This window comes from Oxyura jamaicensis, chromosome 6 (assembly GCF_011077185.1).
Source record: "Oxyura jamaicensis isolate SHBP4307 breed ruddy duck chromosome 6, BPBGC_Ojam_1.0, whole genome shotgun sequence".
Lineage (NCBI taxonomy): Eukaryota > Metazoa > Chordata > Aves > Anseriformes > Anatidae > Oxyura > Oxyura jamaicensis.
This window is the reverse complement of record NC_048898.1, coordinates 8901600-8917879: the sequence shown is the minus strand read 5'-3', so window position 1 is coordinate 8917879 and position 16280 is coordinate 8901600. Positions and strand designations below refer to the sequence as shown.

General features: G+C 35.0%; 1 protein-coding gene across 3 annotated transcripts in view; it reads right to left on the bottom strand.

Annotated features, from left to right (window-relative positions):
* Window positions 1-1080: 1080 nt before the first annotated feature.
* Window positions 1081-16280, bottom strand: part of BMPR1A (bone morphogenetic protein receptor type 1A) — an 84531-nt gene continuing 69331 nt past the window's right edge. For all 3 annotated transcript variants that reach the window (XM_035330805.1, XM_035330806.1, XM_035330807.1), the window contains 9 exons: window positions 15561-15663; window positions 14632-14731; window positions 13174-13273; window positions 12150-12294; window positions 11239-11431; window positions 10598-10895; window positions 9681-9856; window positions 8797-8927; window positions 1081-7709 (listed from right to left, as the gene is read on the bottom strand). In XM_035330805.1, the coding sequence (XP_035186696.1) occupies window positions 7584-7709; window positions 8797-8927; window positions 9681-9856; window positions 10598-10895; window positions 11239-11431; window positions 12150-12294; window positions 13174-13273; window positions 14632-14731; window positions 15561-15663 (1372 nt within the window). In that variant the 3' untranslated portion in view covers window positions 1081-7583. The remainder of the gene's footprint in view (window positions 7710-8796; window positions 8928-9680; window positions 9857-10597; window positions 10896-11238; window positions 11432-12149; window positions 12295-13173; window positions 13274-14631; window positions 14732-15560; window positions 15664-16280) is intronic.

The following is a 16280-nucleotide window of genomic DNA, read 5'->3' as shown; positions in this document are numbered from 1 at the left end:
AAGGCAACAAACGAGTAAAAATGTACTGCTTCATTTTAAGGATCTGAAAATTGGTATGACTAAATCCCTTCCAGAGATTCAAAAACAGAGGGCCACAAATGAAGATGTTCATCAACTCTGGAAAGAGAAAATGCAATTTCTGACCTGATTAGCAGCCCCACGTACTCCTAGCCAGTGCTCCCCTTCGTGTGAGACTCACTGGACAAGTCTCTCCATCTACCTGGCATGGAGCCAGGCCTGCACTGCTCTGCAGTAGGCAACACAGAGTGCCCATGAGCTCAGCGTCATCTTCTGCCCCTCACATCACTCACGTATCTGAGGGAAAGAAGAGAAATAAAATGTGAAGAGGTGAAACATCAAAAAGGAAGAAAATGATCCACTTATAAGCCTGGGTTCTTTTAGTAAAAAGCCATTGTACTGAGGTGACCCAGCCACTTTGACCAGCAGTCCTCCAACTATGGACTTTTTTGCTGGCAGCATCCTGCAGTGTTACGAGTGCTGCCCAGGTCAGGAGAGAACAAGGAACACCTCATTTTTGGTACACTAACTCTGTGCACCTCATTTTTGGCACACTAACTCTGCAGCCACCAGTCAAATGCCAAAATCACATTGAGGGGATATATACATATATATGCGCGTGTGTGTATTTAAATACACGTGCTTGGTTTTAAAGCTTTGACAGAAAACTTCAATTGGAATGAAAACCACACAGCTGCTTGGAAAGGGACAAGGTATATAGTAGTTTTGATAGCAGGGAACAGAGAAAGGTCTATATGTCATCTCTGATCCTAGCAGTTATCCAGGCAGGACTTTTAAAGGTTTGTTATCTTCGTGCTTACCAGAGTTTTTTTGTTCTTGAAGAATAAGCCAGACAAGTTCAGAGATCATCAACTCATGTGAACACAACTTTAATATAAAGATGTTTTCATGTTTGTATTCTTCAAATACATGCTTAAGTTAACCACCTGGATGCACAAAGAAGAGATACTTGACTGGAAAACTCTTGTATTTACATTATGAATCAAAAATTTAAGGAATATAATGGTTTAAAACATTCTATCGACTGCATAAACCAAGAAGATTTTTTTTTTTTTTATATACCCACCCACCACTATCATCAACCTGAGACTCATACTTAAAAATATTTTCCAACTTCTTGTAGTACTTCCCCCAAATCCTCTAACTGCCAGAAAACCTTGCTGCTAGTTCCAGATTCTGGATTTCCAAATGAAACCACTAAGCTTTATAAAAAGATATTAAAAAAAAAAAAAGTGCCCTACATATTTCCATGTCTTCATCTAACTTTTGTCAGTGAAACTTTTACTGCTTTATGAATGTCAGTATCTTATAGTGCTTTGCATTTTAAAATTAGTCTCTTCATGTTTTTTTTTTTTTTTTTTTTTTCCTTCTGCATTACTAAGATGAGTTCCTTACTTCACTCACAATTCAAGTACCCACTGTATCAAAAATTTTACTTTCCATATACCCATCAATGCCTGTATTCTGTTCACCAGAACCCATTTCACATTTCCACATCATGCCAGCCTCTGAAATCCACATTGGTCGCCCCTCATGAGCCAGTTTCATAAGGTGATCCACCTATAATGACAGTTCTCTCATGAATCTGAGTCACACATTGAAAGACAACATTAACATCAGTGAGATGGACTGAAATGGGGTTTTGGGGTGCTGTGATGATAAAGCTAAAGGATTAATGAAATTTACGGAATTGAACCCAATCCTTAATGTAAACAGTGATGCTTCTGCAATTTGCAGTTTGTCATTTTCAGTTATCTAAAAACTTTTTTTTTTTTTCAGAAAGATTTTCATATCTTTAGGATATGGCACCATCCTGTGGCCATTTCAAGGAGCTACATTAGGTTGCTTGGTCAAAACAAAGACTGGTGCAGAAGTTTTAGTTACCCACAGTATCTTAATTATGTCCTCCTATAATCTGATTTTAAAACCCAATTTTCATCCCAACCACAATCAGTGCAATCTGTGAAGATACTCTACAAACTATAGCCACAACAGTGAGAGAAAGTTTCCTCTTTCAAAATACTAACTGTAAAGAGGGCAAATCTTTGTGCTCTGTAAATTTCTGCTATTATGTGTTGAGGGGAAAAACTACATACAATACTTTCTAGAACACTAATGCACAAATATATCACTTGAAGTTATGGAAAAGTGTTGTAATTTTTATAATATACTGGTACCTGTTTATGTGGTGTTCAGATATGAAACATTTCCAGCTACTGTAAAAAGCTAAGTCTGAAGAAAAGATTATGCCTGATAAAAACATACCTATACACGGACGAAAAGGGGTAGAAATTCATTTTATTTTTCCTCCTTGCAAACTAGACCTGAACTCTATATGCAGTTTAGTAGCTGGTGCATTACTGCAATGAGAAAACACATTCTGAGATTTTATAGAACTGTGTACTCACAGAGAAGATATCCCCCTCATTGGTCTTCATTTACTTGAACTATAAAGCAAAATGAACTTAAGCTATATAGAAACAACTGAAAAACTCTGTAACCAACAGCACATATTAGCTGAAATCTCATTATTTGGATAAAACTACACAAAAAGAATGGCGTTCACAGAGGGAAAACATGTACAGAACCCCTCATCCCTTTATTTTTCGTTTTTTACTTGGTGAGCTCGACCGACTAGGGTCGACTAGGGTGAATTTATGTAGATAAAAGTAGCATGTATTCAACTTGCACATGTTCAAAGAGAAATATTCAACTTACACTTGTTTCTGGCTTTGCTATAAGCCAAGTATAAAAATCAGACTAGGGAAACTTCTGTTTTACCATTGTGCTCAAATTTAGGCCAAGGAATACAGACCTTAACTAAGCAATTCTGAACCCCATTGCGTAGTCAAAGTTACCATTCACAACTTACTCAAGAACTGTGGGAAAAACACACGTACAAAGTATGAAAAAGTTGGGAGTATTTAGTTAGGATATTATGACTTCCAAGCCATTACATTTTTAAGGCAAAATGTTATAGTAACAAAACACATTACTAATGTGTACTAAAATAAGGTTATTTACTTAAAAATGATACATTGGACATAATCTGTGTACAGAACAAGCAATTCATGGTAAACTCAGTAAGGCACCTTTTAAAGCAGATGCTGTACAAAATACATTAGCGTGTTACATTTTTAAAGGAGTATTCTACACTTCTGGCATATAACACACGAGAGTGTGACCATTTACCTTGTTCCACTCTTCTTTCTTATTTTATTTACATCTTCTATACGTTAACTACAATGTTATTTATTCTTCTTGTATACAATATAGTACATTTTATTTTGGGCACGGCATGTCAGAGCACAAACGTCACTTCTACATGATGTGGGTGTTTGTAACTGCATTCAAAGATAAAATATTACAAAGCAACAATTACATAAAATTTTTTCAAAAATTAAAAGTAATGTGCACTCCACTTCTGCTATACCAAACAAGGCTAATACACCATGGCTCCATAAAGCACTGTATCATGCAACACTGCCAGCTGATTTCAGACATCACTCCCTATTTGGAATAAAGATTGTGGGCACCAGATAAAATCTATTGATTTCAAAGGCACTCTCAGAAGAATGAGGATGTGCTAAACCATTCTAATATTTGACTGAAGATGAGTATAACTTCCCTTTAGAAATGTCTGCTATAGCCAATTAAAAAAAATAATTACCATATTTGCTTTTCAAACATTTTAGACTGCTGAAATACAGTCTATAGAGTAGATGAAGTGTGTCCCAATGATTCACTTTACAAACACATTCAATTGGTCACTTAGATCAAGATCTAACGGAGGTAACTTATAACATTCATTTTACACTTCATAGATTATTTCAAGATAGATTAATCAAGAAAATAATCAGGATGATTAAAAAACAAGTGATGCATTTTGGGAAAATTGTCTGTTTCCTGAGTAAAACTCAGGAAAAATAACATTTTGAGTAAAACTCAAAAAAATCAAAAGGAAAGCCTATTTTATTGTGGCAATATCAGAATTTGCAAGTTAGCCAGGAACACAAAAAAAATCCACTACTGTAAGAGCAATAATTGTGTAAGTTACTCAAATTATTTTCCAGCTAACTAAAATCACATGGAGCAGGTTAAATTTAAAACAAATCTTCCATATGTGAGTGTAAGAAATTCTAAGGCAGCCTTAATACTCTCAACATTTATTCCACATTTCTGATTTTTTATTTATATATTTATGCGCATACATAAACCATCCACTAGGTTTAGAAGACTTTTTTTTTTTTTTTTAAAGATGACAAATCCTTAAAATTTCATCCAAAGAGGTAAACAAAGGACAGACAAATCCAATTACACACCCTAACCTTAAAGGCTTCTGAATTCTATGGTATTGCATAAAGCAACAGCTTAGATTAAGAGTATGTTTAATTATGTTATAATTAACAGGCTGGTTTAGAGCTAAGATCTGCTTAAATAGCTAAAATATCAGTATAGTCACACTGAAGCTCCCATCAGTGAATTACTTTGCAAAGAATGTAGATGTGCCCAAGTGCTTTATGCAACCAGGTCCTTTAGCAGTGAGCTTTTTTTTGAATATTAAGGAATCAAAAAATACCTAAACATCTAGCAGCTCTTCATGACAATGAAAACTGCACGTGCAACATATGTTTGCATACAAACCTACTAACTGAAGTGCTGAAAAATTAAGCTTAAGGATTAAGGATTTTTTTTTTTTCCTCACAAGTATCAAAGATCATCTTTGCAGCAGTCAGCTTACTTCTTCTGTGTTAAAATAGATGGATAAATCAACTCAAGTCTTAAGATGTCTACCAAAGATCACCATCCTATTGCCTTGCAAAAGCCTAAACAATAGAGGAGAAAACAGATGAATAATTAAGAGCTATAGAAATTCACACTTCCTTCTTTCACTTACACTACCACCAATGGCTTCCTGAAGATTTGAGAGAAACTGATTTTTAAAAAGTTTACTGCTTATAAAGCTGTAGCAACTTCTGAAAGAAACAAAAATAGGAGTGGGTTAATTTAAACATCTCCATACTCTGAAAGTTTAAGCTAGCAGGGTATCTACATAAACATTTCTCCTTCTTATTAATAAAAATTCTAGAGATGAAAATAAAAAAAAGCTTATCCCTTACTTTTTTGGCTTATACCAATTATTTTTCAACTACCTGTGCAAAAATTATGCGCAAAGACATGATTAACCATTTAAAATGCGTCATGTATTTCTTGGCAATGGATGGAGAAACCTTCTTTTAAAAATCCCTTTACCATGAGAGTTGTGGCACAATATTGTGTATTTTTTACGATTTTCAAATAAATTAAAATTATAGTTGATGCCCCTATGAACTTTTCAGCCAGAATACATATTAATACTTAAAGGCATTACTGAACAAAAGTAATGACTTTATTAAAAAAATGTCCCTTGAAATAGCTAGTTATCTATAAAATATGTAGCACTGTTAAATAAAGTCTGTACATCACAATAGAAAATAAAAATACTGCTATCTTTTGCCTGACCATTTACATTATGTGTACTACAGAATTAGAAAGAAAAAAGCATGTTAGAAGGCTGTAGTTGTTCACAAATCACATTAGTTCTGCATTACACTTTTTTATCAGATGTATTTTCACGGGAAATTTAAACATAACAAAACAATTTCCATGCACATACTTTAAGACAAAAGATAATCTGGCATAAAGCAATCTGAAGTTTTAACATTTTTTATTCAATTTTCATATTATTCCTTTTTTCTTCAAATCTCAGCTATGGCATATATGTGTGTGTGCACGCATGTATCTAATTATACACATGTACATAGGACTAGATTTTTTTTTTTAATAAAGCACAAAACACACTGTATAAATAACTTCCCTTTTTAAAGTTAGCTAGAACAAGATTTACAGTACAAAGTTATAGGCACTTAAATTATCAAATAGGTTCAATGATTCCAATACTGTGTTTTCATTCTTCTGATGATTCATGCAGTTGAAGCTTCAACTTTATTGTACTATTTTCTGACTTCAAAGTAGAAGTGCCAAAGAAATTATAAATCATTACTTCTGCCTTACAGTAACCTCATGGAGGGGTTCTCGTTTTAACCAACTTGTCTGGATCAGAGGAGAAAAGGAAGGAACTACAGTTTCTTGTGCATGCCAAACAGTTGGCACAACAGGACCAAATTTTGCAATTATACTAATTTATTGTATCTTCATAAAGTATCTTTCAATGCCATTCCTCAAAAATGTGGCTAACTAGAACGTAAAACACCCACTGATTTACTTTTTCTCAATTCTTGAATTTTACAACTGTCCACTAAGTGTCCCACAGACTTGACCTCCTATGTTTACATCAGAGCAACCCAGCCCAAAATCTTCTGCATGTTGTGGATCTTACCTTCAACAGTTCACATATTCTGTTCTGCAGGTCTTGACCTTTATTGCATTCTCTAATCTTCCAAACTTTCCTCCTTTTGTATCTTAAAATGATACTGGTTCTCAAGCCTTTAAAAACTTATCTTCTGCCTAGTTTTGTCAAACAGTGAGAAAGCATGCTTCTACAGCTGACTAATTCCCTCCTGTATGGAAAAGTTCAGACTATGACAGACACCTACCATTGAGTTCCACTAAAGTGTAAAGGCAAAACTACAACATCAGTGGCCTTTCTGTTCAGATATAAAGTACCCTACAGCAAGAATACTGGCTGCATGTGGCATTGTGAAGAATATACCAAATTTCATAGTCATTCAATTATGGAGCCCACTATTCTGTAAGCACGATGACCAAGGCAGTCTATACCTCTAGAGAAGATTGTTTCAAGTGCTCTACAGACTAGGTAGGTATTTCTTAATTTATTAATTGTTCACATTTTAGCAGTTCTCCTTGTGACCAAAACAAGAGTTCAAATAAAACTGGTATTTTTGAAGGATAACTTAATGGCAAGGAGTAAATTCTGTAGCAAAACTCTAATTGTGGAGCCACACAATAGAGCCCCAATAATAAAACTTCGTTCATTTAAATGTTTTCTTACCTATTCCAAATGGCAGCAAAATAATCCTGGCACACACATAAAGGCATAAGGAACTGTTAAACTGAGTAGTATCACAAACAGATTCATAACCTACAAGCTGTTTCACAAAAACTTGTTATGGATTGACTAGGTTTTTATCAGGTAGAGGCAAATAAAAAGCTTATATTCTCCATCTCTGTTGAATCCATATAGCTTGTTAGGCTTTCACAGAAAGCACTGTAATCTGAACATTCAATTCAGTACCCAGAGTTTTACTGGAGACTCACTAAATGTGACTGAAGTCTCAATGCAGCTCAAACAAAAACAAAATGTGTATTTTACCAAGGCTGTCCATATATGTAGCATGTAGTGTACAGAGGCTCTCAGTATCACAGTCAATGAAGTACTGAAAGATTGGATTAGCAGCCTGTAGAAGCGTGGTGAGAAAATATACTGAATCTCAGTTATTTCCTCTTTCCACATAGGTCTCACCCATGTTTGGGTGAAAAAGTTCTAGGAGTCCAGCTTTGCTCTCCAATGTCAATTTACTAAGTCAAATCTTGACGTCTTGTGACTCCACCATCTTGGCAAGCGTCTTCTTGATCCTCAAGGCAGTGAGTCTTGAGGCAGGATTATGAGCCCAGCATTCAGACATTAATTTCAATATTGCTCTTAAACACTGTTAAATAAGAAACAAAGGAACAGTATTTTAACAACTGACAGACCTGAGAGGTGTCTAATTTTGTTTCACTGTCAAACCCAAATTAGAGAACTCAAGTCCAAACCTGCAACTTCCACATTTTCAGCAAATTTGTTCATAGAGAACTTTCTATTCCCTTCCACTACCTAGTATTATAATAGTTGGAACTAACTGAAGTATCTCTTTAGTTTAACAGATGAATTGCCACAAGTTATTGCTACAACTCAACAATATCAGTGTAAGAATGATAGCAATAAGCAGAAAACACTCCATCTATACAGCAAAACAAACTGCAGACAACTTTCTCACTGAAAATGAAGAATTGACAAAAATACTTAGCCATCCAAAAATACTATGGGCAAAACTGAGAATTCCTATAAAAGAAATCAAATATTTGGAGAAGAAAAGCTGCATATGCAGCTTTCTATGTGAAACAGTTAAGTCTTATTAACTGCGTTCAAGCTGTGGCCCTTTAAAAGCACATTCATTTTTAATATTCTAGTAATATCATAGCATAAAGATAACACCTTTTGAAAAAGAAGGACTGATCTGGAATGTACCAGAAAAATGAGGAAAAAAATACCTATCACAATAATCACATGACATAATGCCATTAATAACCCTATTCCAGGGTCAGATATGCTGACCTCAGGATATACTGTCCAAAATAAAGGTAATGAAATTGCTTTATATTCCACAAAATGCCTAATGTAACAAACAAATATGCTATATGCATTAAAACTAGTAAAAAACAAACAAACAAAAATTTAGTTTTAGCTTTGGTCAAAAAACTGAAAAAACACTCCACTGTCTAAATAGAGGATCTCAGAGCAGTATTAATACATTTGGGCACTGCTTAAGGATGTCTTCCTCTTAGGTCACTGAAAAGATATGTAAAAATCTGGTATTTTGAGTTGATTTCAAACAGATCTTTATCCTACTGTTGCTGTGTGGTTCCAAAACATCAGAATAACTGAATGTGGTTTACACTTTAACATTTCTAAACTAAAATACCCTTCTATATTAATAAATCAACTGAACTCATTCTTCCTTTCAGCATACTCACTTCATCACTATTCCATCTGTTAGATACTACTGGGCGTAGACGTTTGACACACACCACTTCTCTCATGTCCTCATAGGATGGATCGTTTGGCACCATGTCATAGTATGGCAACTGATACTCTTCAACAATACCTGGAGATGATTGTGAAAGAACAAGCATCATTTAAGAAAAAAAGTAATAAAATAATTAAAAAAGAATGTTTCTACTCTCAAATTTCCTTAAGCAGGAGAAAAAATAACGATTTTGTGCCAAATCAAACGCAACACGCCATTATATTGTAATAAATACCTGAAAACTTCATTATAACAATCATTTATCAGAAAAGCTCTAACAGCTATGAAAAGCAGGTTTAAAATTTAATTCCGTTGCACTTCCTTTGACTTTTTATACATAGTGTAGAATTTGGTATCTTCTAACCCATTCTATGCTATAAAGAAAAAGGGAGAAAGCTAAGATGGAAGAACAGAATACAAGCCAGAGGACCACAAAGGAACAGTAAAGAGAAAAGCAAGGATGAGTCACAAAAATGTGTAGAACACTGAATTAGAACAGAAGCACAATAAATTATAGCAAAATATCCCAACAATTACATTTTAGAATTTGCATTGACAGCACAGTAGTTGAAATAGATCTACATCCCACTACTTGTTCAAGACCAGGTACTTTGGTTTCTGAGTAAGGAAAAAACCCTGAGCTGCTTAATTGTAACAATCAGAAAGGTTTAGTTCACTGCTTTTCAAGCTATATGTTAGACAGGTTGTTTTGACTGCTTCAAAATAAGATAAGCCTTTTGATAGCAGGCTTGTTACATTATTTCCTGGAGAAGTAATGTTAAAGCAAGACAAAGGCCTAGTAGATTTTATATATAATATTTAGAAGTTTACCTCCTGTGACACAACGCCGAGCCATTTCCCAAATGATTAGCCCAAAACTGTAGATGTCAGCCATGATATATGGTTGAAAATGGTTTTTATTCAGGCTTTCATCTAGGACCTCTGGAGCCATGTAACGTTTTGTTCCCACTCTAGTATTCAAGGGAACATCAACTTCATTTGTGTCACTGTGTGAAAATGAGAAGAAGTTAATGAATTGTGGAATGCTACAAGATGTACTACTAATACTACAATTACAATACATTGTACCCCCCTGAAAAAGATTACACACAAAAATAATCATGAGTATGGAAGATGGCAGTTTACATCTTGTTTTGCAATATGTTAAAAGCAACAACAAAAAAAAAGAATTAAAAAGCACTATAAAGATGCACATATTTGGCAGCAACTCAGATGAAAATTACTTGCAAATGCTTATTCTTTCTTTCAGGCACTAGTGTAGAAAGAGACATTTCTGTCTTTCTTGAGATTTAATATATATATATATATTCAATAGTACTATTACCATATTACTTTCACAATTTTCACCATTAATTTCATCAACTTCAATTCCTTTTATACTGTTCATATTTTCTATGAGATAATTTATAGTGAAACTACAAAGCAATTACTATAAAAGGTCAGTTTTGAATAACGAATGAATTAGGCTTCTTTTCCTTTCCTCTACAGAACTACTACTTTCCACAAGGAGAGGGTTTTTTCATTGCTCTCTTCTTAACAACCTATTTTCATCTTGATGCTTACCAGCATTCAAAGATTAACTGCATTTTAATCTCAAAACAACAACAACAAAACCCTGAAAGCATGAAACCAAATGACTCTGTCTCAATTTTAAACTGGATATCTGGTGTATTAAAAAGAATATATAAAAGGAATTTTTTCCCATTATACAGGATTTGCCTATTTACCTGTTAAACTTGACTGCAAGACCCAAGTCAGCAATACAGCAGGTTCCATTTTTCTTTATCAAGATGTTTTTACTCTTCAGGTCCCTGTGTGCAATAGCAGGCTTGCCTTGTGTCCCATATATTTCTGTGTGTAGATGGCACAGACCACACGCAGCAGAATATGCCAGTTTGAGGAGAGCCCTGTTGTCTAGTGTAGTGCATTTCAGAAAATCGTAGAGTGATCCATTTTCATGATAATCTGTAATCAAGTACAGCTGTGTCCAGGATCCGGTTCCTTTAATATCTGCAGCTATAAAACCTATCAAATATAAAGTTAGAATTTATTTGCATGTGAGTTCTTTATTCAACAGATTTAGTATGGATTCTTAAAAATATGTTGTCTAGGACTGTATCAAAAGATACCCATTCCCCTTATAAAAACTAGTAACACAAAGAGCTAAGATTTCACCTAAATGAGGTCACCAGCACAGAGATAGCAGATACATGTTTCCAACCAAGAGCAGCAAGAATCTACTATTTCTATAACATTTTACTGGTTATTCCATAGAAGAAGCCATATGCTCCTCATCCCATTCATTAAAAGCTCTTCCTCCTTCACCCTAACACAAGCCTGCCAAACAAACAACACACTGCTTCCTTACCAAGGATGTTTTCATGACGCATTAGAACAGTTTGGTAAATCTCTGTTTCTCGGAACCAACTGGCTTCTTCGGTGGTGAAAAAGACTTTGACTGCAACTTTTTCACCCCTCCATTTGCCCATCCACACCTCACCGTATCGTCCTTTTCCAACTTGCCTCACCATCTGAATTTGTTTGGCAATAGTGCGCTGAACCTACAAAAAAAAAAAAAAAGGAACGGAAGTTGGGGGGGTGGAAAAGAAGAAAATCCAGCAGCTAAACAAAGGGACACGGGCAAGCTGCTTGTCAAGCCCCAATTGCTTTGAATTTTGATTCTGTTGGAAAATATGTTCTGTATTATCTTCCAGTATTCTCATTCCAAAATTATTTTATGCAGGGAAGAATTGTATAACAAACTAAAAGATATCAATTCAATTTCCTATTTAAATAAGATGCATTCTCTTGCATTCTATTTCTAGATTATAAATTTATCATCCATGTCACTTGCTAAATCTTTATACAAGTATTAAATGTGACATTGAATCACAAAATATGAATAACCATAAGCCAATGAAAAGCATATCTATTTTATCAGAAAGTGAAAACTAAAAAAAATCTTTGAGTTCACTGAATTGCATACTTGTGCTACCCATTCAATGCACTTACATCTTAATGTTTGTAAGGCTCTGATTTTTCTTTGTGCTTTGCTGTTGTCAAGAGATCCCACAAATAATCTAATTTTGTACTTCGCTTTAGTTAACTAAGTGAAGATAGGTTCCCATACTTACTCAGTTTGTACAGTATGTTCCACAGTAATTGAATATTAAAAATAATTAAAGGATGAACTGCTTTATTCTAGGCATTAGGTACAAACCCTAACTTCGTATTTAATGGAGAGAAGTTCAGTGAAGAAAATCTTAGTTTATAATTTACCAGCAACGGTAGTCCTGATCCACTGCCAGAACTCTGTGACTGGTCAATAAGGTCTTTTAATGACTCCCCAGCTGGAATAAATGCTTCATCTTGTTCCAGGTCACGATTATAACAGTGCCTCTTTGCCATTGACTTACAATAATGCCTGCAAATATTAATGGTAGAAATAAAGTTGAGCTCCAAACACTTAAAGTATGTAGTATATTAAATAGCTTTTTTCTTCATTCAAATGTACAAGTTTTCTTAAGAAAAGCAGATTTTGCTTCACAATTTTATCAAAAAATGAGATTTAGAAATGCTCTTTTTAATATTAAAACATTAATTAACATATGTTGTAATTAATTAATATCTGTTGTAATTCATGGAGAGCATATTAATTTAATGTGAGTCATGTAGAAAAGCAGAATTTTTAACATGCAGCTCACAGCCAGTGTTACTAGTGTAAACCACCACTGGTTTTGGATTAAATGAAAGGACTGAACCTTGAACCGTAGCAGATGAGGCTGACAGATGTACGTTGCTGCTGAAGCTGCCAGAACGATGCTAAGCTCCAGCAAAGGGCTGGAGCACACACAAGCAGGCATAGTCTATTAAACTGCACCTGTATGAACTACCATAGCTCAGGCAGTTAATTTTATAAACACAGCAGAAGTTAGAAAATATATCCTTGGCGTTTAATGTTTGCAAAAACAGAATATAAAGGTATATCTCAGAAGTAGATCAAATTTTGGTATCAAAAGTGACTGGAGACCCAAATATACAAATATTATTGACATACTCCTGTTAACTGGATGCTATGGTAAAGTTATATGTAGCTTAGAAAACTGCAATGTCTTTGTTATCTAGTGTAAAGGACCAAAATCATTTAAATTCTATGCTCTGAATGTTTGATTTTTACCTAAAAACGTGAACTTGTATCCACATAGACATGAAATTTAATTGCAATGGTTTTACCTCCAACCTATTCTGTTTACAATGATTTGGGAAATGAAAACATCACCAGTAAAGGAAGTGCTTTCCTTACTTGTAACAAAAACAGCTAAATAAGATGATCATGACAATTATGCAGACTGCCATAGAAATCAACACTGCCATCCAACGAATGCTGCCATCAAAAAGTCCATCTGTTAAAAAAAAAAAATCCAATGCAGTCTATTAATTAAACATGTGGTGTAAACGTAGTTTATCTAAAACATGCAGATTACTACACCTAGGGCCCCCTATGTAAACTCTCAACTGCCAACATTCAAGACATTTATGCTGGCAAATTATTAACCAGAGCTTGCTAGTCTCTAAGAACTACTCGTCTGCTATTAGACATGTTCTAGGAATCTATATGGCCATCCCAATGGGAACGCTTATTAGAGATGACAACATATAACAGGAATTCATTTAAATAGAACAGTTAAGTAGAATCTGGTGTCCCAGCTTACACATGAGAAATTACAGAATTCATATATTCCAAGTTTCAGAGTGTTCCAGATTCTCTAAAATTCATCTGCTTCCGCAGACTTTCAAATGGTATTAAAAGCAGTTGTATGACAAAAAAAAAAAAGGGAAATGATGAATCTACCTCAAGAACATGAGGTTCATCTATCCACTTGTCTTGTTAATTTATTCATTTTTTAAACACACAGGAATCACAGTCCATATACTGGATGAGTATTTTAAGAGTGAATAATGATTAAGTTGTTATTCTTCCATTTAATATATTAGTGTAGTAGCTTGTCATCAGTGACTGCAAAATTTCTTTGGGAAAACAGATCGTAAAAGCCATGAAGAATGGCTGTGTCACTGTCACTGTCACTAATCATTATTAAGGTAATGAAAGAAAACAAACAAAAAAAAACACAGAGTGAAGAAAACAGTGAGTGATGAATTACTCCAAACTTCATAAACATACATACATTAGCTTGCTATGTGCCTTTGCCACAAAAAAGGAAAACTGTATCATAGGCTGCATTAGGCAGAGCACTGCCAGCAGGTCAAGGGAGGTGCCCTCTGTCCAGCACTGGTCACACCTGGAGTACTGTGCCTGGATTCAGGCTCCCCTCCACAAGAGAGATATGGACATACTGGAGAGAGTCCAGCACAGGGCCATGAAGATGAAGAAGGGAACTGGAGCACCTCTTCTACAAGGAAAGGCTGAGAGAGCTGGGTCCGTTTAGCTCAGAAAAGAGAAGGCTCAGAAGAAATTCATCAGTGTAAATAAACAGATCAGAAGATCACATGCAAATTAAGATATGAGTGAATGGAGTAAAAGTTCTCTAAGTGACTGTGGAGGAAAACCTCATCTGAAGAGGCAGAAAACAGAAAGAACATGCAGTGTAGGACTGAGCTTCGCATCAAAATGACTTAGTAAGGAAAAAACAAATTACTACAATACTGTAATGACATTTGTTCCTTATTTTTAATCTGTTGATCCAGAACAAGACAGCCTACATAGCATAAGCAGCAGTATGAATGCTTAGGAGCTGTTTACCTGTGCTATCAAGTGGTGGTAAAGTTGGTTGTAAATCCTGATTGCAGAAGTCAGTCCTACAGCACTCAATTGTCCGACGTAATTGTGCTTTTGGTGAATCCTGTTGAAGGAGAATTGAAAAAACATTTGGATTCTGAAGTGATCGACTAGGATGGACATTGCAGATGCTACTGATACAACTTCAGATACAAAGGTTTAGGTCATTTTATTTGAAAAAAACGTTCCACCTCACCATTTAATGTATGGTGCATGTCTTCACACCGGCAGACAAGCACCATCCAACCTTACTGGGTGCATAATTTCTATGGTTGCATTTTTTTATTTTTCATGTTAGTACACAAAAAGACACTTGTGGTTTAACTGGCTAATTCATACACTGCAACATTTTTAAGGTTGGTTAAAAGCAATTAATTGTACATTTAATAAATACTGCTTTTAACACAGAAAAAAACAGCCGTTTTACAAATTTTTCTCTTGCATTCATCACAGCAGCACTGTTTGCTTCAAAAACATATTCAAAACCAATATATAAAATATTACTAATTAAAACAATCAACAAATCACAAATTAAAGTTTAAGCTCCTTGGATCAATTAGATTTATTATGACGTTGTCTCTTCAACTAAGCTGACAGAAGCAAAAGGTTGCTGTCCTCTGTTCATTTTGTCAGTGACTTGCAAATATTTCCAGAGAACTCCATTAAGCCAGGACTATACTCCAATCTTTGCTCAGGCACCATCACGAGTCCTTCCTATCACTGCTCACCCATGACTATTTACTCCAGTCATATTCTCCTCAGTAACAAAGAGCAACATGCAAAACTCTATGATGCCAGTCAAGCTATGGAGATTTATATATTGCTTATGCAGTTTCCCTACATTATCTCCAAGGAGATCTTGGATTTTAATGAATCCCATTTTACCCATTTACCTTGCACTGGAAGTCTGAACCTTCATACTTCATGCAACCAGAAGCAAGCGTTGGTTCCCCATGTTCATCTTCCTCAACAATAGCAAAGCAATGCCCATTAGTTCTGGAATAAACAGATCAATTATGCTTTACCAGTCTGTTTGGTGTTTAACATGCAGCAGTAGGTATGACCATGAACTCATTAAAAATACTGAAACTGTAGTATCCAAAACATTTTTTTTGTAACACAGTGGTTGCCACGCAGTTTTAGATCAAACACACACTCCAATCCTTATTTTCAAATAAAACACTGCAGATATGTTTTCTAACAAGTTTCTGCCTTTACTATCCTCCCTCCCTACCCCCATCACTTCCAAATTGCTGGTAACCAGCCACACCAAGAGTTTGCTCAGAAACAGCTGAGGTGGGTGCATGAGTGGAGATGGGACCAATCGGCTTACTGATTTACAATTGTATAGGTTAAAACAAACAAACAAAAAAGCCCAACATGTCCCTTGAGTCTGTTCTTGAAGCTGCAATGATAATGATAAGCTGCAATGACTGAAAAGAAAGTCCCAGTATGTGAAAATTGGTTATCTTTATTTAAAAGGTACAAAAATCTACATTAAAACAAAACAAACAAACAAAAAACAAACAAACAAAAACAAAACAAAACAAAACAACAAGAAAAGCAAACAACAAACAAACAACTCTGAACAGAACACCCACGACCACTTTCTG